General features: G+C 23.4%; 3 protein-coding genes across 7 annotated transcripts in view; 2 read left to right on the top strand and 1 right to left on the bottom strand.

Annotated features, from left to right (window-relative positions):
• Nucleotides 1-945: 945 nt before the first annotated feature.
• On the bottom strand, nucleotides 946-16,680 carry LOC129618683 (probable serine/threonine-protein kinase DDB_G0282963). 4 transcript variants are annotated; one of them, XM_055533584.1, is made up of 10 exons: nucleotides 16,161-16,680; nucleotides 15,803-16,027; nucleotides 15,515-15,744; nucleotides 13,363-15,355; nucleotides 12,045-13,290; nucleotides 10,329-11,980; nucleotides 10,170-10,271; nucleotides 9,875-9,961; nucleotides 7,912-7,970; nucleotides 6,742-6,957 (listed from the first exon to the last, which is right to left on the bottom strand). In XM_055533584.1, exons 1-10 carry the CDS (start codon nucleotides 16,242-16,244, stop codon nucleotides 6,879-6,881), a joined length of 5,757 nt encoding a protein of 1,918 aa, XP_055389559.1. In that variant the 5' UTR covers nucleotides 16,245-16,680; the 3' UTR covers nucleotides 6,742-6,878. The 4 variants fall into 4 exon arrangements, with proteins under 4 accessions (XP_055389557.1, XP_055389558.1, XP_055389559.1 ...); XM_055533582.1 differs by lacking the exon at nucleotides 7,912-7,970 and having other exon boundaries at nucleotides 946-6,957; XM_055533583.1 differs by lacking the exon at nucleotides 7,912-7,970 and having other exon boundaries at nucleotides 946-6,957; nucleotides 15,803-15,992; nucleotides 16,161-16,285.
• Nucleotides 16,681-17,649: 969 nt separating this feature from the next.
• LOC129619037 (tRNA (guanine-N(7)-)-methyltransferase) lies at nucleotides 17,650-18,963 on the top strand. Of its 2 annotated transcripts, none has more exons than XM_055534110.1 (5): nucleotides 17,650-17,769; nucleotides 17,982-18,072; nucleotides 18,122-18,530; nucleotides 18,587-18,688; nucleotides 18,757-18,963. In XM_055534110.1, the coding sequence occupies exons 1-5, from the start codon at nucleotides 17,748-17,750 to the stop codon at nucleotides 18,859-18,861; spliced, it is 729 nt and encodes a 242-aa protein (XP_055390085.1). In that variant the 5' UTR covers nucleotides 17,650-17,747; the 3' UTR covers nucleotides 18,862-18,963. The 2 variants fall into 2 exon arrangements, with proteins under 2 accessions (XP_055390085.1, XP_055390086.1); XM_055534111.1 differs by lacking the exon at nucleotides 17,650-17,769 and adding an exon at nucleotides 17,845-17,908.
• Nucleotides 18,964-20,665: 1,702 nt separating this feature from the next.
• LOC129618648 (beta-alanyl-dopamine/carcinine hydrolase) overlaps nucleotides 20,666-23,086 on the top strand; it is a 28,275-nt gene continuing 25,854 nt past the window's right edge. Inside the window, exon 1 of the mRNA XM_055533528.1 lies at nucleotides 20,666-21,034. Within this exon, the coding sequence (XP_055389503.1) occupies nucleotides 20,954-21,034 (81 nt within the window). The 5' untranslated portion in view covers nucleotides 20,666-20,953. The remainder of the gene's footprint in view (nucleotides 21,035-23,086) is intronic.

Raw genomic sequence — 23,086 nt, 5'->3', positions numbered from 1 at the left:
CACAATAAGTGTCAGTTATAAGTTAGAAAACGCGACTGATTTGAATAAAATTAAAAATAAAAACAACTGAAATGAGAATTACATGAAGGATTAAAATTTGAAATTATTAAGATTTAAAATTCAAAAAAAATTTATGTATTTTAATTTTTGTAATGGACAAATGAAAATATCCTAAAATAAAATAATTTTAGATCGTAATTTTTTCGCAATTATTATTATATTAATTCTTTTTTTAATTATTTACATAACTTAACAACCACAATATGTTTTTTTTTTTTAATTCAGTATTTTAATAGTAAAAATCTTAATAGTACATTTTACTTGTATATTATGTTTTTATTACATACTCTTTTTTTTTAAACTGTTTATAAACTTGTTTTTTTTTTTTTTGAAATTAATATTTTCGCAATTATTATTAATAATAATATTTTCTAAAATTGCAATTTAATTAAAAATGTTTATTGAAGGTAATTTTTTTAATTTTTTTTTTTTCCTTTTCTAATGTTTATAAATTAGATAAAGAAACCAGAAACCAAACAATCAAAAAAAAAAGAAAATATTTTAAAATAAAATATTGAGGTTATTTAATTTTTAATTTCGAAAAGAGGACAAATAAAAAATGACAAAAACTTATTAAAAATTAAGGCATTTGAAACAATAAAATTTGGAGAAAAAACGGGAGCGATCTACCATATATTTTATTAATAGACAAACTATCAAAACATTCTCTTGCTACTCTTTTTTTCCCCAATTTTTATATTTAAGTCCTTCTTATTTATTTTCGATATTCAAACATAATTATTTAATGTTAATAAATTGTAATTTAAATTTAAATAACAAAATAATTTCCTACAATATATATATCGAGAATTTCTTTTACTTATTTAACGAAACTAATAAAATAGAATAAAAAAAATTAATTTGATAATGCAAAATAAAAATAAAAGCATAAAATTAAAAAATATAAGAGGATATTAATTACAAAAAACAATCTAAAAATCATTATGAAAATTTAAAAAAAAAAAAATACAAAAAAAAACAAGATAACCCCACATTTCTCTTAAACGCACACTTGAAGAGGTGGGTGATGATTGATGGAAGATGTAAACTGAATAAGACGTTGTTTAAATTTTACATTGAATTTTTTATTTCATCATGAATTTGCGCTTTTAATTCATTACATAAATTAAATTTCATTTTGAATTTGATTTTTGAAAAAGCACAAAATATAAGCGAAAAAGAAAAACTTAATATTTAAATTCATTTGCCAAACAAAAAAAAAAAAAGAATGCAGGGGAAAAAAAGTTTATTTTTTTTCCATTACTTTTTTTTATAATTATTTTTATTTTTTCTCTATTTTTAATCTTATAACTAAAAAAAAATTTCTTACAATCTAAATTTTACCATTTTTTTTATACAATTTTTTTATTAAATTTTTTTTATTTTTTTTTTTTTTTGTTTTCCTTTATTGTAATTATGATAATTATATTTTCTTATAACTACTACTCAAAGAAAGCATTTTACTTTAATTTTTCTGTGTGTAATATATATATATATTTTTAATTGTAATTCTTAGATATATATATATATATATATATATATATATATATATATATAAGTATATTTTGTTTAAACTATATTATTAAATATTACAAAATGATTTTATGTTACTTTATTTATATTTTTTTTGTTTTGTTTTATATTAGAATTTTTTTTTCCCGGTAGCGCTAATTTAATATTTTTTTTTATTTAATTTTATCCCGTTTGTATTTTTGAATTTTACTGAAATACAAAAAATCATGTGCAAATTAATTTTGGTTGACTACATGTATACATACCAGAGTTTTGCGTTTTTTTTTATTTTATTTAAAATATTTTGAAAAAAAGAATCTCCTACAATAGTTCTAATTTATTTTTTTTTTGTTTCCTTTTGCTGTAATATTAAGTTTATTTTTTTCTTAGATAACGAAATATAAAATAATTTTTTTTGTTTTTTTTTGTATAAAAAAATAAAAGTACAAAAAATGCAATTTGAATATTAATGAGTTTATATAACACTTTTCTAATTTTTTGTTTTTGTTTCTTTTATACAGTCTACTACACTTTTATATGAGAGGAACTTAAAGTTTTTTTTGTTTTTTTTTTTTTTGTATGCAATTTCGCTTTAATTAAAATTGTAAAAAATGTTTTTAAATAAAAGTTTCTGTTAATTGTGTACAAATATAAAAATTCATGATTTTTAAATTCGTAAATTTAATTTGTTGATCTTATGATTTTTCCTTTAAAATTTAATTGAATAAAAACAATTATCTTATAAATATAGATAATTAATTAAAATGTTTAAAAGTGATCATTAAAAAGAGAACGAATATTCGAAATTGACGAGATTGCAGAATATTCGAAAATACTATATACTTTAATGTAGAATTTCAAATTTCAATCTTAATATTATTCAAAAGAAATTAAATTGTTAAAATAATTACTTTTAATGATGTTTCTAAGATAATATGCGCTAAAAAAAATTTTTTTTAACATCTGTAAAAATACAACATTTATTCGAAATGTTGTTATCCGGTAAAATAACTCAAGCTATCGTGAAAAAAAATCGTAAAAAATCATGCAAATCGTAAAAAAAAAAGTAAATATTAAATTTTGCCTTTTTTTTTGATTATATTAATTGATTTTGATGTAAATTGTAATTAATAGATTGCTTTTGGGCAGTCTTTTTGTGCTTTCAATTTGTAGTGTCAAACAATTATTTTCAAACTACAAATTGAAAAAAAAAATAAAAATTTAATTTTCTTATTGAATGATGTAGAAAAAAACAAGGAAATTTAAAATATAATTCATTAAAACTAAATTCTGATTTGTTTTACTTTTGTGTAGAATCATTTCATAATCATTTTATTTTGCATCTCATAATTAAAAATCGTATTTCATAAAATATTTTCAGAATTTCTTATACATACATAGTTTTAATTTCTTATGCAAACATAGTTTTAATTTCTATGATTTTAATTTTAATATGAAAAAAAAATTTAATTTGGCACATTGTTTGCAATTGGACAAAAAAGAAATTCAAAATAAACTTGAAAAATTTTCAAATACTAAAATTTTCTAATATTATTTATTACTAACTAAATGAAATTTTTTTGGAAACATAATTTAAAAATGTATTACTAAGTTTTAATTAAGAAATATTATTTAGATTTATTAAAAACGTTTGGTACCACAAAAAAAAGATTAAATTGACATTACTGATAATTCGCGTGTATCTATTTTGTTTTTGCTTCAGTAATTTATCCACTTCAGTTCATTTATGATATTTTTAATTTGATTAAATGGATTAATGACTGGCATATTCTAAAAGGCCAATAAAAATCTTGCAATAAATGCAATAATTGAATATGTACTAAAAGTAAATGAAAATATTCCAAATTTCACAAAAACATTAATTTCAAATAAAAAATTAATTTTAGATTTAAGCAAAATTCTAAATTGACATATCGCATAAAAATTATTTTAATTAAAAACATCAAAATCAATTGATTATAATAAAGACCAACAAATAAATTTACTATTTTATATTGTACATGATATCGTTAAGCGATTCGGATAGTGAACAGGATTTGATATAAAATATAATGATAATATTTCTTTATTTCAGTTGAATTAAGTTTCACATAATTTTTTTTTTTGTTTTTTTGTTTGAATCATATAAACTAGTTAAAATTTACAAAAATTTTTCATATTTTCATTATGTACTTATATTTTTATTTGCGGCTTACTTTATAATATATTTTTATTTCTTTGAAAGTTATTTTACAAAAAAAAAGAAAAATAAAATATAAATTGAAAAGTAAGTAAGTGATTTAGAGATACCCTAGCTAAATATTTAAGACTTTTTATACATTTAATTTTATATTTTCTTTTACATGTTTTTTATATTTTGTTTGTTTTTTTTTACAAATGAATGAAAAGCAAATTTTTCTTTTATTTATATATGTGTTATTTATTAATTTTCTTATTAAATTATAAAGGAAAAATTATACTAGAAAACAATTGAAAAAAAAAGAGAATAGGCCTATCATCTAGTCAACAATCTAAAGAAAAAATAATAAAATTCCATTTTTTCTCAATAAAATAATTATATAATCATATTACATTATTTCATTCATATACGCATTAATGTATATAAGTTTCATTCACTTTCTCTTCACATTCATATTATAATAATTTCAACAATTACTTTCCTTTTATTTTAAAGATTTTTTTAAAATAGATTCATAACACAACTATTTTCCCCTTTAATAGTTGTATTCTTTACTAAAAAAATACATACATTTTTTTAGCCCCCTAATTTAATTTATAAAAAATTTAAAACAATTTTTTACATGTTTTGTTACATATTGATTTTTTTTTAAACAATTTTATTATTTCTTTTTTTAATTTTTAATATAACAGAATTATCATTGATAATAACAAATTCCCCACACGATTTTTAATTTTCGGAAGTATCAAAATAAAAATCGACTACTTGTTGAAATAAAGCATAAAAGAGCAATCAAAATAGGGAATTTACCAAAATGCAAATCTAACGTCAATTTGATATATTCAGATTTCGACATTTTTAATTGCCGAATAAGTCAAATTGATGTTAGATTTGCATTTTGGTAGACAGACACCCTAGTGTTTAATGTGTTTTTGGACTTATTTGAAATTATGAATAACTAAAATATATATAAAATATACATAAAAAAAAGACGAAAGTGTAAAACTAAACTATTTATTTAACATCGTTTGAAATCCAAAACAATAATAATTGTAAATATTCCAAAATACAATAAAAAAAATTATATATGTATGTATGTACATGAGATTAATTTAAAAATATATGTATATTTATAATATCAGTTTTTTAGTAGAAAATAAAATTTAAAAACCAATTGAAATTTATGCAATTAATTGAACAAAATGTTTACTAATGTATAATAATTTGATTTTTAAATTAAGAAATAAGTCCAAACCACAATATAAAAAATAAATATACATACAGGTTGAAAATAACTTTATGTTACAAATATGTTTTTTAAAATTAAATTACAAAAGAATTTTCAATAAGAATATAAAAAACGTCCATGTTTCAGTCAATTTTTTAATTGCTTTTAATAAATTAATTTTTATTGTTTAAAAAATAATATTTCCTTTTTTTTTAAAATTGAAATTAAATATTACAAAAGAAAATAATTTTTAATTGTATTATGTGAAATTCTTTAATGCAGGTTTTTCCCTTTTTTATTTTGTCTTTTCCTAATTCTGTGTAGTTATTTATTTTGAAGTTGATTTTTTTTACTCGAATATACAATTTTTTTTCTATATTTCTTCGGTATCTTTTTTAACATATTTAAATTTAGATTTGTCAGATAAATATTTTCTTTTATTTAAGAAACCTTTTAGGCTCAATTTTTGTAAATATTTTCTATAAATTAAATTATGTACATTGAATTGGTCAGTGCTAAATTCTCTTTGAATATCATTTGTTTTAATTAATTCCCTACCCTCTATTTTATTGGACTCAATATTTTGTGTTAAAGATGATAATGACTCAGACAATACTGACGACAGACAAATATTATCTAACATAGAAGACTTTTCATTATTTTTAATATTTTTGTTACTATTATTATTATCATTATTAATATTATTAATATTATTATTATTATTATAATTATTATTATTTTTATTATTATTATTATTGTTATTATTATTGTTATTATTATTATTATTGTTATTATTATTATCATCATTATTATTATTTTTGCTATTATTTGATGATATTGATTGCAACGACGAAGACTTTGATTGTTTTAATGATGTTATTAATTTTGTTGATATCGGCTTTTGTAATAAATTTATTGCTGATGGTGCTGATGCATTTGAACTTTTTGGAATAAATTTATAAAAGCAACTTTTATTTTTGTTATTATTAATATTCGTTTGATATTTTAACCTTCTAATAATAGCTGTCTTTTCATATTTTTCTTTTAATAAATTTATCTTTCGTTGAGTAGTGTTTGAATTATGTTTTTCAATTATTTCACTTGAAATATAATTATTAATTTTATCTTTAATATTATTATTATCATTATTACTATTTTCAATATTTTTATTATAATTAAAAATTGATTTTACATAATATTTACTTATATCATTTTTTTTTTGTGTATAATTAATTTTATTACTGATATTATTATTGTTTATATTTTTCAAAGAAAATTTATAAACATTATTACAAAGAAAATATTTATTGTATTTCTTATTAATTTTCATTTTATTATCTTTAGATATCTGTTTAATATATTTTTCTTTTTTTGGTTGATAAAATTTATAATTTTTATTTACATTTAATAAAGAATTATCTTTCAATTTATCAACAATTCTATTATGATGATTATGAATATTTTTAAATAAAGTATTTTCATTAATATTTTCTGCAATATTTTTATTATTATTCAAAGATGTTTGTTGATAACTAATTTCAATAGAACTATTAGAAGTGTGTGTCATATCGCAAGTTTTTTGGCTAAATATCTTTTTTCTTTCAACATTTTTTTGATTATTTAAAAAATAATTATTTTGTTTCATTAAATCATTACCATCATCTATGCTTAAACTTTTTTTTTCTAAATTTTCTTCATAATTTTTATTTATATATATTTTATTTTTGCTAAAATTGCCTTCATATTTTATATTTTCTTCTGTTTTGTGTTGTGACGATTTTAACCAGCTTTTTATTAAATGTGAGGGTATTGATTTTTTTAAATAACTCTTATTATTTTTATTACAATTATCGCTAACATTTTTATACTTTTTAATGCCTACCGTGGCTGGGCACGTCGAGTCACTGGCCGTATTTTGCGTCGGGCTGTCGTTGAAGTCCCTGGTAATGGAGTTGGACTGGAAATAAAATCGTATATTTTTTTAAATTCATTATTCAATTCATTAAAAATCATACTATTGGTGATTTTTTGAAAATTCTGATATATATGAATAGAAAATCATTTTTAGCATTAAAAATGAACATTTCAATTTTATGAGATGAAAATCTGCTAATGTTAAAAAAATTAAAATTTAAATGATTTTAACACAATAATAAGAATTTTTCAAAATGAATATGTTTTTACATAATATTTATGAAATGATATGAAAAAATATATGTATGAATATGTGTACAATTTGAAAAAAAATGGAGTCTCTTTTAACAAAACGTTATATGCATATAATATGTAAGTACAATTAAACAAATATTGTTTGCAGACAATTCAAAATCAATTCATTCTACTTATGTAAATATGTAATTCTTAGTGGAAACTAAAAAAATTCAATTATAACTAAGAAAATGTTTATTTTTATATATAGTTAATAATGTTTTTATTTCTATATACAAAAATATAATTTGAAACCATGCTTTACATTAGAAAATAGGTTAATGTTGGGAGGTTAGAAGAAACATAAGACATTCATGACATGAATTCTAAGATTACATCAAAAAAGCGTTTTAGTTAAACATATAAAATTATTTACGTATTTTTAGCTTTACAAACCATTTCATTATTTCTAATTTATGCACTTTAATCAATCAAATTAAATCAATGTTTTTAATTTAATTTAATTTAATTTTTTTTTTGATTTTCGTATTGATTTTCAATTAAAACCAATATATTTTTATGTAGTCGCCCTTAAAGTGAAACTAAACAAATTGTATTTTAAAAACTAAATTAAGACTTAGTTGTTAAAATAATATAATCTTTACCAAACAAAAATACGTAAATAAATTTTTAATTGGCATTTCGAGATTAGTTGTTTAATATAAAAAAAAAACAAGTTACGTATAGGTATTCGTATACTTACGCAAATAAATTAGTTGATGCTGTTGATGCGTTAAATGTAAACGGCGCATTAGATGGATTCTGGAAAAACAATTTTCGATTTTTCAATTTTTAAATAATTTCTTTACCAGGTGTTTTCTATTTGATGTTTTTTTTTTTAAATAAATTGAAATTAATAAATAATAACTGAATGATTGTGAACCATTGTAGAAAGAATAGCTTAAACCTAATGAATTTTTCAGTTCGCTCTTATTTCTTTTAATAATTTCAAATTAAATAAAACTTATTAACGTTAAAACCAACAAAAAAAACACATTTGTAAAGTATGAGTTTTCTTACGTAATAAAAAACGGAGTGTTAGCCGAAAACAAAAAAAAAAACTTTAAATAATTGATGAAATAAAACCGGAAAATCGCAAAAATCTTTTATACAATGCATTCGAAAAAAAACTTTTAAATTAACAGAGAAAAAGTGAATTACAAATTTAAAAGCAAATGCACGGTTGAAAACCAAAACAAACAAATGCTGAAATTTTTTAAGAATAATTTTCGAATATAAATTTTTAAATCATCAATTTAAAGAAGCCATTTACCATTCAAATAAACAAAATCTCTGTGTACAGCTGTGTCTTATTTCATTCATATACAATTAAAATTTTAAAGTTTTGTTATAAGAGCATTGTGGTAACATTTAGCACAGTCATCAGAAAAATATTAAGCATTAACAATGATTAAATTATTAGTAGAATTACTTTCAGCATTTTTTATATTTTTTACAAAGAATAATTATTTGTTCTTTCACAAAAATTACTTGAAACTTCAAAATTAAGCCGTACTTTTTTTTTTAATTCGACAACATTATGTCAAAATGTAATCGCAGTCAAAAACATCATTCGTAAAAAAAAAAAATTAAAACGATAAAATTATCGTTTCCCTAAACAATTTTTTCTTTATTTTCAAGAAGAATATTTAACGCAAATCAATAATACTCGTATTAATTGTGTGTACATCTTCCATCGAATTTTATACTAATATATTATAAATATTAAGGCAAGGCATATTATGAACACTTGAAACCAACCAAATCAAAATGAAACAGTTTATAAAAAAAACAAAATTTTTAAATGTTTAGTTATTCGGAAATTATATATAAATCGTGTGTTAATGTAATAGTATTTATTTTTTTGAATACATTGTGTTAAGGTTAATTATGGAATTTCAATTATAATTTTAAATTAATATCATAAAAATTAATGAAAGTAATATTGAAAAATTGAAAATTTGTTGAAGAGTAATTCGTTTAAATTAATTAATTATCTCCCATATTTTTGTAGACGTATCTCTTAACGTGATGGAATAATTTTCAAAGTTTTTTATAATTTTAAAAATAATATAAAAATCTGAATATGTCTATAATTTTCGAAATGAAAACCTCAATACATTTGAATAATATCCCCTCATTTTAAGTGATGCGTCTAGCATAATATGAATGATTGTCACGAATAATTCATTTCATTGCTTTATAATTGCCAAGTATTTATTATTGGTTTATTATTAATTAACAAATTTAATCAACTCATGAATATTAACATTAAAATTAAAAAATATCTCAAAAGGAATGATACATTCTATACATTAGTATTTGCATGTTTATCTAACATTCCATAAATTTTCTTTTTCAACAATTACAAATAAATTGTAGAAATTATTTCAACAAAATATACAAATCTTCAATAATTCATTAATTACACAAATTTCAAAACAAATACAAAATGCAAAAAAAAAAGATATATATATATATATATATAAAATATATATATATATTTATAAATTATAAACAGTAGAACAATAATTAATTATAATATAAACGATACTATATCAGAATCAAGGCTTAAATAGGTATAAAAGCATTTTTTGTTTTGTAAATATATATATATGTATGTGTTTATATATAGAACTAACATCCGAAATGAGACTGTACTTTACCTCACTACTACCGAAATTAAACACTGGTGGTATAGTTGTAGTAATCGAGGAGGCTCCAAATTGAAATGGTTGTGATGAATTTATTGCCTGAATATTTTTTTCAAATTTTTAATTTTTTGTTGTAATTTAGTGGAAAATATCAAATGAAATATTTTATTTTAGGTTGCGAAAATATATTATAAGAATAAAAACAAAATTATGTGAAGATAAAAAATATGAATAAAAAATAAAAAAAAATAAATGAATGATAAAAAAAAAATAAAACAAAATATAAATAAATTTTAAAAAATGTTACCTCGGACCCAGTAAAATTGAATGAAGAAGGCATTGTTTGTGCAGAAAAATTAAAAGCTGGTTTGTTAATGTTTGTATTGTTGTTACTGAAAGAAAATCCTCCCTGAAAAATATTGATATAGTTGTAAAAATTTGTAAAATATGAAATAGTTTTTCTTACCGAAGGTGGGTTTTGAACTGCTGCATTAAAATTAAATGGAGTATCAGTTAGTTTTTTTGTTGACTCTTGAGTTGGCAAGGTAAAAGAAGTATTAGTATTAGCGGTTGGATTTCTAAAAGTTGGCATGGATGCTGTTTGAGCGCCAAATGATGGAGCTGAAGCGACTGTATTCCCAAATGTGAATGCTGAAGTTGATGCGTTTGTATTAGAACCAAATAAACCAGTACCAGGAGAGGAAAAACTTGAAGACGGCTTTTGCTGCTGTTGATTTTGCTGTTGTACAACGCTATTTCCAAATAAGTTAGGCACAGAAGCAGATTGCCCAAAAATTGAGCTTGTTGATGATTGAGAACTAAAAGCTGAACTACCGAATGCCGTAGGAGACCCAAACGTAATATTATTATTGTTATTATTGCTACTATTATTATTACTACTATTGTTATTAACGTTATTATTGTTACTGTTATTACTATTAATAATATTATTACTGTTATTATTATTACTGACATCATTATTGAAAATATTGTTATTTCTGCTATTGTTATTGTTCATAATACTATTGCTGTTATTGTTACTATTATTATTATTGTTACTATTATTATTATTCGTAACATTACTGTTAGTATTTATGTTATTATTAATAGTGTTATTACTATTATTTTTAATTATATGGCTATCATTATTATTATTATTATTATTACTATTAATGTTAGTGTTATTGATAGAATTATTATTACAAATAATATTACTATTATTATTACTAATAACAGAGGTATTGGTGTTATTACCAATAATATTGTGATTATTAAAATAGCCAGGACTGATGTTAGTTTCGTTATTGATGCTGTTGAGAACAATATTATTAGTATTACTGTTGTTATTATTAGTATTACCGATGTTATAATTGTTATTTTTATTATCACTAATAGTATTATTATTAACAAGATTATTAGTTCTATTAGAATTATCATTTTTGTTATTAAAATTATTATTATTATTAATGTTATTATTGATGTTATTATTACTATTAACGTTGTTATTAATATTATTATTACCAAGGATATTATTGCTATTATTATTATTAATGTTATTATTACCATTACTGTTGCAATTATTATTAATATTACTATCATTATTATTGTTATTATTATTAGTATTATTGTTATTATTAGTATTATTAGTATTATTAGCATTATTTTTATTATTGTTATTATTATTATTATTATAATTATTATTATTATTATTATTATTATTATTATTATTATTATTATTATTATTATTATTATTATTATTATTATTATTATTATTATTAATAGTAGTGTTTGAGGCTCCGAATATAGAACTAATGGGATTGGAAGCAGCTGTTAAACCTGTGTTCAGTGTAACGTTGCCAACTGAATCATTAACCGTTTTAGGAGATCCAAAATTGAAAGGGCTTGGTGCGGCTGTATTAGTATTTGAACCAAAAACTGCTGAGCTGCTTGATGATCCAAAGCTAAATTGATTATTACTTGAGCTCATGCCTGAAGGAGATCCAAATACAGGAACAGAAGTTTTTAAATTTTTATCATGATTATTATTACTATTCGCCCCAAATTGTATGACATTACTATTTGAACCTTGACTACTTATGCCTAGAGACGTTTTGGGGCCTATACAAAATATTGTTTAATTATTAATAATTAGAAATGGTTCAAAATTGTTAAAAAAACTTACTTTGTTCTTTATTTACATTTCCGAATACACTTGTAACCTGATTATTTTTAGATAATGGAGAACCAAAAACATTTGACCACGTAGTAGTGACCGGAGCTGCAAATGTGGTTGTGGAGTTCGTAGTCTTAGGTGAGCCGAAAACAAAGTTAACCGCAGTGGATGTTGCTGATTGCGTAGTCGTGGAAACTGTTGCAGAGGTCCCTTGTGCTGCAGTTAACAAAGACGGTGAGTTAAATGAAAACCCAGGTGTAGTTGTTTTCAAATTTGTAGTTTGATTTTGAGGTGAACCAAATGAAAATCCAGAGTTTGGAAGTGTGGACTCGCTTGAAGTAGTTAATTTCGATTCGGTTTTAGTTGTATTCGATGATATTGGCGTTGGTGACCCAAAACAAAACGTCTTTTTTAAATCAGTTTCACCCTTAGTTTTTGGAGAACCAAACATGAAATTAACATTTTCAGCCGGTTTACTTGTAGTCTTCAAAAGTTCCGATTCCAATGTTGATGCTTTTACATTAGCTTTGTTGCTGTCTATTAACTTACCGTCTGACGCTACAGGAGTAGTTGCACTTGTGGCTGTAGTTTTATTAACACCAAATGAAAATGTGTTGGCTGTTGCTGGAATTTTTGGAGTAGTAAAAATAGGGTTAGATGATATGCCAAAACTAAAGCCTGAATTTCCTTGTGAAGTTGCTTCTACCGTTTTAGAAACAGATTCATCAGTCTTTTTTAAAGAATCTTCATTAGATTTACTAAAGCCAAAAGTAAATTTACTAGCGGCAGCTCCAAAAGAAAATTCATTTTTCCCTGTAGAGGTACTCGATCCAGGTTTTGCTTGTTCGCAGCATATACATTTTGAACGATTGGAATCATTTCTAGTCATACAAGCAGAGCATTCCCATTTTCCACTTTGTTGAGCAACAATTTCTTTGAAAGTTGGGTCTACAGTTTTAGTTGGTTCGGCAACCTTTCCAGTACTATTAGCATTATTATCGCTGGATTTTTTAGTATCGCTCACTAATACCGGCTTAGACGTATTACAAGCAACACACGAAGAAATTTCATTCTTATTTCTAACCAAACAGGCACAACACTCCCAAGTATTTGGATTTGATTTAAATTGCTCACTTAAGGAAATATTCGTTGTCACAAGAGAAGGTGGGGGAAAAACCGTTTTCTCTTTTTCGCTACCTCCCTTTTTTGATGATCCACAAGCTACACATTTCTCACAATTTTCATTATTTCTTATCTAAAAATATAAATATTTTCAATTACTTCAATAACTAAATAATTTAATTTTTTAAAAATCAAAATGATTTACCAAACAAATTGAACATTCCCACATATTTGCGGGCTTTTTAAAAGCTTCACCAAACCCTAAATTAGTTTTTCCACTTGCAGTTTCACTCATATTTTTATTTATATTGCTGGTGTTCTTTACTTCTACAACTTTATTTGATTTGTTTAAAACGTCCAAAACGCTTCCACTTTTCAATGTTGTTATAGTTTTACTTGGATTTGTAGTTAAGGTTTCAGCAGAAACTTCTTTTATATTACCTCTGTTTAATTGTGGTAAATTTGAAAATGATTTCTCTGATTGTTTCTCTTCAGTTTTTTTAATATCATTTTTAATTATATCATTTGATTTTTCGTACGAATCTACAGTTATCGGATGACTAAATTTAAAGTTATCGCATGATGATATTGATTTGGAATCAACTTTAAAATCTATCTTAATAGGAGCCGAAAATTTATAACCAGTTTTTAAAGTGTCATTTTTAATTGTGCTGTTGGATACAGTAGAAACATTTCCCAACGCTGGTCGTGTAATAGTTGTAGTATTCAAAGGTACCTTATAGGCTGAACTTGTACTTGGCGGAGGGATATCAAATTTAGGTATCGATTTCATCAAAGGTAGGGGAATATCTGGTAATGTTATTGTTTCAGCGATTTCTAGCTCACTTGAATTTTTCGAAGGTCTTGTGCTTGTTATTTTAGTTTTGATTTTTCTACTATGACTTGACAAAATATTACCTTTGTCAATTTGATTATTTTTCAAAGTATTACAATCATTTCTTTTATTTAACAAGAATTTTTCGTTAGAGGTAGCCATTTCTCGATTTCTTTCTGTATTAGCCTGCAATGTTTTTAGCTGCAATAATTGAGCCATTGATGGAACTTGTAATTCGTTTACTGGAGGTAACATATTTTCATTTAAAATTTGTTTATTATTATTTTCTTGAGGTCGACTATAAGGGGTCTTAGGTTTTTGTAATCGGATGCCAGTATTTAAAGATTTACTTGAAAGATAATCTGATTCAGTGAATCTATTTTTGTTACCAATTATTTGAGAATTCTTCAAACTTTCAGCCATTTTTCTCGCTTCATTTAAAGGTGTTGTGAATTGATCCATTAGTTCAAGTATCCGTTTAGCTGTACTTGAAATTGCGGTATTATTCCCAGTTGTACTATTACGCACCGCATTTTTATCAAAATTTCCAGTGTTTGTTATATTCAAATCTTGAGACGAATTTGATACGTTCGACAAACTTGAAGACGGGCGAATCAAAGTTGGCTTTATTCGGATTTGTCGAGCACTAGAAGATAGAAATGAGTTTCCATAAGCTGAAGCCCCTCCATAAGTTGTCCTACCCTTATAAAATGGTGAAGTTGTATTCAATAAGCGTGAATCACTTAAAGCAGATGTACTTCCATATAAAGATGGATTGAACTGTTGACGCCTATTTAGACTAGTTAACGACATAGTTGAGTTATTTAAAACGCTGTGCATATTTTTTGATGAAAACAAAGATTTTTTTCCTTCTAGATGAGAATAAAAATTAAATCCATTGGTAGAATTTGGTTTTGAATGAACAAAGTCTAAATTTTTTGCTCTATTAAAATTGAACAATCCAGTACGTTTATTCTGACCAATTATTTGTTGATTTGCTAAACTAGAACACTGACTTTCTCCACTTTCTGATGCACTATCTTGATTTTCATTTCGGGACATTATTATATTAGGCATGTTATTTGTTCCATTCGAGAGCATATTTGATTTATTTAATCTTGTATCTTTTCTTACGCTATGGCTTTTTTCTTCATCTTCATCATCATCTTCAAGATCATCTTCATAGTCGTCAATTTCTTCATTTTCGCAATCTTCTTCTCCACCTTCTTCTCTAATAGAATTTGTTTGAATTTTCCTTTTTTTAACTAAATTTGAGGACATAAAACTGTTACTAAAATTCGCTAAACCAGATTCGCTCCTCAAAAATTGATTTTCTGAAAATCTACCTGACATATTCGTATTCCTAAAACATTAAAAAAAAAAATGTTTAAATAAATTTTTTTTTAAACATTTGGAAAAATCAATATCACAAGTTACACAAAATTTTTTAATTGAAGGTCAAAAAAGAATTTTTTTAAAAACTAAACGTACAAATGTTTTTAATATTTTTCAAATATCTTACCTTTTAGTTTGATTAGTTTTACGTGACAGTTTTGGTACTACCTCAATTATGTCAGTTTCTTCTTCGATGTCATCAAGAGGTCTTACATTTTTATTCTTAGGTGAAATAAAATTTGACGAAATTTCAGTGTGTAATTCTTTTCGTCCTCGAATATCTAATGGTGTGGATGACATAAACTTATTTTCTCCAATCTTGTTAATGCAATGTTTTGTCATTGGAAAGTGGCCAAGCTTAAGTGATAAATAAAATTATGTTCCTTCTTTTCAATTTATAATTAACAATTATTACCTCATCATTATTCAAACGAGTCTTTTTCATTGGTGGCATCACTAAAGTACAATGTTCATCTTGACTATTTTCGGGATCACTATCATTAAAGTTATCTTCTTCGCATCGTCGTCTTCTAATATTACCATTTCTATTTTCTTCCGAAACATTAGTCGATGAAAACCATTTACTTAAAGTTTGTGGTAAAATGCTGGAAACAGTCGATTTCACTTTTTGAATAATTGACTAAAAAAATTGAACAGTTTAAAAAATTTCGTAACGTTGACTTTCCATCTAATAAAGCAAACAATCTACACACATATGTAGTACATCTATCTACTCTATGATCACATTCACATGGTTATATTTCTATACTCACGTCATTAGCTTCATGTTCTTCCGAGGTTATTTCTGCAGAATTATACTGCCCCCTACTTGTACTAAAACTATCGTCTTCCGACATTATTTTTTCTATTAACTAAGTAATTTGAAATCTTAATAAATCACAATGGATGCTACTCGCATTAGTTTTGATATTTATTTAATGAAAAATTGTCCTTGAAAGGATAAATTTGAGAAAATGCCGTAAGAATCTTTTAATTAATAAAAATTTATGAATTATTTTAATTTTAGCAAGAAAAACTACTCATTTTTCAAAATGATATTTTAATTTTAAATTCGCACTTGGTAAAACACATTTTCATATTTTATTTGCGATCTTAATTCACCAGATTTTTTTTTTCCGTTTTCTTTACGTCTGTTTTTAATATGTATGAAATTTAATTACAAACAGATTGAACGAATTTCTAATTTATTGTTTATTAGTAGCAAAAATAAGATAATAAACGTTTTAAAATTCAATTTTCACTTTTATTTTCACTAAAACTTAGCGCGACTTATCCGCCATTATTCTTTTTAATTTTGGTACAATAGTGTGCGTCAAGTGTGGTCAGCGTTCAAATTCAAGTTGTTGCTCATCTAAGTTACATATTAAAGTTGCTGCTAGCCTAAGGCATAAAAAAAATAGTGATATTGAGTGACATCTGTATAATAAATTTTAAAAGTCTCCTATTTTAGTTGGATTCATACTATTTTCTCACATTTGAGATTAATTTAAATATATTATATGATATTATCTGTGATTACAGGATGACTTTTGGACACATTCTCCTATTGTGTTGTCACTTTTTTTGTATGACTACAACACCGGTTACAATACTTTTAGTGAAAAATTCTATTTCAGCTATTTAGGTTTTTGTTTTGTTTTGTTTTGAAGCTTCACCAATAATTGTATATTATATTAGTAAAACTTTTAAAATTTATGAAAGAAAAAACTAAAAAGGAAAAGGAATGTACATACTTACATACGACATAGCAATCCAAAGACATATGATTTAATTTATGTAACTGTGGCCGTGGTCGTGGCCGTGGCAATACTTGTCGGTCACTTTCCACAAAATAATTATATACCTCATTTGATTTTAATGTCCTAAATAGCTATGTTTACGTGACGAGTCTTTTAACTGGGGAAATGAAACCTAAGTCATTGTAAAAAGATAACCAAAGCAGTGCACGAAAGGGCGGGCGATTTACGTTCCTCAACAAAAGCGTAACAGCTAAATCAACTGTTCGGTATTTTGTATATAAAGTTAAAAACACATTGAAACAGATAATGTCAATAAAAAACCGCCAGCGATAAAATATGTATTTTGTCTATTTTATCGCTTGCGATGAAGTTTGCGGTAATAATTTTGTTTGAATGGAGATATTTCGTCGCGGAAAACCGCTCTTGTTGTGTTGTCAACTTCAAGTCGCAGTTTAAATAGAACTAATGATAATTCGTGGAAGGTTATTAACTAAAAGCGGCAACTTGGATGGTAATGTTGCTGATAATTCTTCACAACATGTGTTATTGGAACGTGTTGGAACATTATCTTTGCAACGAAATGGGACAATTTTTACTTTAATGATAAGTGTCAAATACAAATGTAATATAAAATCGTATGACAATTACAATATTATTTGTCAAATTTACTACATATTTGTATATTCCATCTTCATATTTATTTTGTTTTTGTAATTCATGTCGTAGATAGAGCATACCTTAAAGATTTTTATATGATACGAGTATACAAATTAATGCTGATACAAAAGAAACAAAAAAGATAATATAAAATATTATTTTACTTTTTTTCATTAGTTTTAAGAAAAATGGAGTTATCTCTTCCTCAAAAACGTTATTATCGACAAAGAGCTCACTCTAACCCTATAGCAGATCATAGTTTTGAATAGTAAGATTCAGATAACTAAAAATTCTTGAAATAAATCTTTGCATTTTAGTCCATCATGTCCAAGCGATTTTGACTGGTCAACCTTGTACCCTGAAATTAAAAATTCAAATCAAATGATAGAATTCGCTGATATAGGATGTGGTTATGGTGGATTTTTAGTTACACTAAGTGAATTATTTCCGGATAAACTTGCTTTGGGAATGGAAATTCGTGTTAAAGTGTCAGATTACGTTGTGGATAGAATAGAAGCGTTGCGGAAATTACATGCAGGAAAATACAATAATATAGCTTGTTTGCGAACAAATGCTATGAAATATCTACCAAACTTTTTTGAAAAAGCTCAATTATCTAAAATATTCTTTTTATATCCTGATCCCCATTTCAAAAAAGCCAAACATAAATGGAGAATTATAAATCAATCACTTTTATCAGAATATGCTTACGTTTTAAGAAAAGGGGTAGGTACTCATTAATATTACTATTAAATACACTATTATTAATTCCAACATTTTAGGGGATAATATATACAATTACGGATGTTGAAGATTTGAACCAATGGATTGTTAAACATTTAGAGGAGCATCCATTATACGAGAAAGTTGAAGATGAATATTTGGTAGTTACCTAATTCTGTTAAAACAAGATCGTAAATTTTAAGTTGAACTAATAAATTTTTTATTCTAGAAAAATGATCCAATTATAGAAAAGTTATATGAAAGTAGTGAGGAAGGTATTAAAGTAACAAGAAACAAAGGATCCAGATTTTTAGCAATTTATAAAAGAATATAATTTTTAATAATGTTTACCTTTTTTACTATTGCTGTATGCATATACATATGTATAATAATATTTACTTATATAAATATTTTTTAATTTATTTTTATTCGATAATCTTGTTTCCCATTATTTTCAAAATCTTTCGAAAAAAGCTGTAGTCTTTAACCCCTTTAAAGGTATTTGAAAAAAAACCCAGAATTAATTAATTTTTTTTTTACAATATAATATTGTATTTAACATAATTATATATCGTGTAATATTTATGTACATTTATTGTCTGTTATTTTTGTACTTATTCTAGATCCCGATATTAGATGAATTCACGGCATTAACAATATTATTTTTTTTTTTTGGTTTTTACATATAAAATTATACAAAAAAAATTAATTTCAATAAAATTATCAAAAATTACAACAATGCAGTTTAACAATATTGTAAAAAAACGCAAAATAAAAAACAAAAAAACAATATAAAAAAGTTAAAAAAAAAGAAAACTGCGAAGGAAAAAGTAAGATTAATATTTCTTCATTTTATCAAAACGAAGACAAACCGTTACAAAAGGTTGAAATTTATTTGCCTATATTAAGGCTGTTGCACTTAAAGTATTTTTTAAAATCTTAATTGCAGGCCATTTAATATAAAATTAATGTATTAATGTTCTGCAAATAAAAGATATTTAAGTACTATAAAAAAACGCTTGAATAAATTATTATTAATATATTAAGTAGATGATAAATTAAGGACGTAAAATGAAAACTATTTTAATTTTAAAAAATAAAACTAGGCAACATCAACCATCATTGTTGTGCGAAAATATTATTTTGCTTCAAGGACCGTGTTCTATATAAAAAAAAGAATATACTTGCTCTCATTGCGAAAGTTTAAGCGAATTATTCAAAATATATTAGATATGGAAGATTTAGTATTCGTATGAAGGATCAGAGAAAATATATTTAATTAAGGTGAGATATTGTATTAATATAGAGTAGGTTTATTAAAATTTCCATTTCATTTTGGTTTATAATCTTTAAAAATGTAATAATCAAACTGTATATACATTTTTTTAATTAAAACATAAATATTAAATACTGTGAAATGATTTCTTCTTCATTTCAATCTACTTTACTATATCCTATTTAATTTTCGACTGGATTTATTATTAAATAGCTGTACATTTATATAAGTGTATAAAACATCTACCATTATTAAAAACAATAAAAGAAATAAATTGTAATAATAGAAAAAAATTATATAGGTATCTAGAATTTTTAACAATCTAATTTTCAGTTAATAAATGATAAGTAGAATTAGTGAATTTATACTAGTGAATTTATACAGCTGTAAACGTTAAAATATTAATCGCGTGCCATGAATATAGTCCAAAATGTTCTTAAAAGCTTTTTTAATTCGATATTTTTTAAATATCTTATTATAAATATCTTTATATACAATATAAAAAATAATCTATATGGATGTTGATATACATATAAAATACTTATACATATATTTATATGCCTGTATAACAATACATACATATAATGCTTTTTTTTTGTTTCTTTAACTGTTTTTTTTTTCTTATTTTGTTTCTGATTTTTCACACATAATTTTTACTGGAATTTTTAAAATTAACGAAAACAAAAAAAAAAATATTTTGTTTTTTCTATAAAATAAAAACTCTTATCTAGCAGAACAAATTCTAATTTCATTCAGTCTTTAAGTGTGTTTCGTACTGTAAAGAACAATATTGCATCTAAATTATAAATTGATTGTTAACTCTTTTAACGTTATTCAATTTGACGCTAATTGAATTAAAAAAAAAATACGAAAGCATACGATCAAATATAATTATTAAAGATTTACCGTGATTAAATAACGTTAATTATCTTAAAAAAAAAATTGTTAATTTCTGTTGTGTTTTTATCAATAAAAATTGAACAATAAAAATAAATTTTAAATTTTACTTGTTATTTTAAATTGAATTTTTAATTAAACAATATTTAAAGGATTCAAAAGGATTTTTGAAACTTGAAAATTTTTGTATTTCATATAAATTTTAAATAGTGTTAATTTAATTAAAAAAAAAAGAACAAAAAATACATTAGAAATGGCTAAAAGTATACCAAGACGTCATGCAATACCGATCCTTTACACAAGAGGAACTCATTATGATGTCGGATTCGATATGGTTGGTTGTCAAAACAAAAATATATATTCTTTTCTTAAACTCTAATAGTTATAGTTTTTTTTCTTATAGTTTTTTTCCTAAATATTATAGTAATCTTAATTATAATTGTCCAAAATAAAGGATAGCATATGTATATATGTATGTATATGACATGTGAAATATGTAATTATTTTGGAATTATTTAAAATAATTTACTGCTATTGCATAATTTTAGCATAAATACATATATAAATTAATTATTAATAAAAAAATTAATTAAGTTCAAAACAGTTTAATTAGGAATAAATAGTTAAAACAATAATAAACAAGTTACCTTTATATAACAATTTCCTGCAATTTAATGAATTTAATTAGATTTTTCTATAATCTTGTGATTTAAATTAGATGGTAGTAAATTTCATTAATTGAAATGATTTGTAAAATATGTACGAGTATCTTGTGTGAATTCTTTATATTATTTCTCGATACTCTAACAGTCTAATTATGTATTAAAAACTTTAAAGGTGGTTACACAATCCATTTGGAATTTGTTTTTTTTTTGGAAGAAACTCATTCGAATATTTATAATGATTTGTTTTGCATAAAATACTTTACCATTTTATCGAAATCTTGTTTATGAATAAAAATTACAATCCGATTTTCTTAAGAGAAAAAATTCCTTTTGTCATTAATATCCTTATGTATATTTCTTGTATTAATATACTTATGTATAAAATTAATTACACTCACTCTTCTAAATCTTAAGAGTTCTTCCAAACGATACAAACCTTTCGCGATCTTCCAAACCTTTCAAGTATCTCTATCTCAAGGGATGCTATAGGGACGTGTCCCACACCAAGTGAGGCAGCACAGTAGAACCTTTCGGTTAGTCACGGTTACCCCCTCTGTACAATCTACAATCTATACATATTAAACAGCTATTATTAATTTTAAAAAATATCGATTTTAAGCAAGGAAAATAAAATTAATTAAAAACAGAAATTAAATAATTTATAAATTAATGCACTATTTTACACTTTGCAGTAAAAATTAAGATTGTTAAATGACTTCAAATTTTGTATGACTTTTCATAGCGCACTATATTTGTGTTCATAAGCAAAAGTCGCTATCTAGTTTATTGATAATGAATGGTAAATTTTTCAATTGTATTTATTATTTTAAAAGTTTTGATTTAGGGTTTAATCACACTTATAACTTACTTATTTTGTATGCTAATTTTATTTAAAACTTGTTTATTGCTTTGTGAGTGAATGAAATTTGTGTACTATTTATAATTTTTTAAGAAAGTTTTGAATTGAAACAAATACAAAATTTTTGACTTAAAAACAAAGTTTTTGACTTGTATTACATTTGAGTTAAATATATGTATATAGATTATGGTAGGTCTTTTTATATTAATTTCTAACTTCTTAACTCATGTGTATAGTTTGATAATAAAAGGATCAATTTTGAAGAATATTCCTACTTTTTTTTTGTTATTCAATTAAAAAATTTAAAACTTGCATAATATTTTTGTTAAGAGTATAGTTGAACTTAAATAAATACACTCTATCGCTTAAATAGATCTTTAAAAAGAAAAGTTTTATGATCAATATTTTTGGCTTTTGTTTTTTTAAGCACCTGTTTTTTTTTCGATTAGAACTAAAGATAAGAAATGCCGGTAAAAATAAATATTTTCTTTATAATATGAGTAACTAAATTCATATTTTTTAAGTGTTGTTTATAGATAGCATATAATACTCGTACATGTACGCAATCAAACATACACACGTATGGGTAAATAAGTAATAATTAATAATCAAAGCTTGCATTCATTAAACTTAAAATTTTTACGATTAGTTAACTCTAATAATTATATTACTTATTTTTTTTTTTCAAAACAAAAAACAATAAATTAGCTAAAAAAAAGCTTTGTCATAAATTTTTAAAATTAATATATAGATCAAAGCATTCGAGACAAGTACGAGTAATTGCTTAATACTATTTAAGTTTAAATTTGAAATTATTAAATTTTACTTTGAATGCATTTAATTTTTAGAAATTGTTGACATT

Source organism: Condylostylus longicornis, unplaced genomic scaffold, assembly GCF_029603195.1.
Source record: "Condylostylus longicornis isolate FDR11 unplaced genomic scaffold, ASM2960319v2 ptg000010l, whole genome shotgun sequence".
In the NCBI taxonomy this organism is placed as follows: Eukaryota; Metazoa; Arthropoda; class Insecta; order Diptera; family Dolichopodidae; genus Condylostylus; species Condylostylus longicornis.
Note: the sequence above shows the minus strand (reverse complement) of the source record. Positions and strands in the feature narration are given on the sequence as shown.

Bases quoted from the DNA above. Each gene is read 5' to 3' on its own strand.
- LOC129619037 (XM_055534110.1), top strand. From the start codon at position 17,748: ATGATAAGTGTCAAATACAAAT. The intron at 18,073-18,121 runs GTAAGATTCAGA...TTTGCATTTTAG, and splicing joins GCAGATCATAGTTTTGAATA to TCCATCATGTCCAAGCGATT. The intron at 18,531-18,586 runs GTAGGTACTCAT...CCAACATTTTAG, and splicing joins CTTACGTTTTAAGAAAAGGG to GGGATAATATATACAATTAC.
- LOC129618683 (XM_055533582.1), bottom strand. From the start codon at position 16,244: ATGTCGGAAGACGATAGTTTTAGTACAAGTAGGGGGCAGTATAATTCT. The intron at 11,981-12,044 runs GTAAGTTTTTTT...TATTTTGTATAG, and splicing joins AAATGTAAATAAAGAACAAA to GCCCCAAAACGTCTCTAGGC. The intron at 9,962-10,169 runs GTAACATTTTTT...AAAAATATTCAG, and splicing joins TCAATTTTACTGGGTCCGAG to GCAATAAATTCATCACAACC.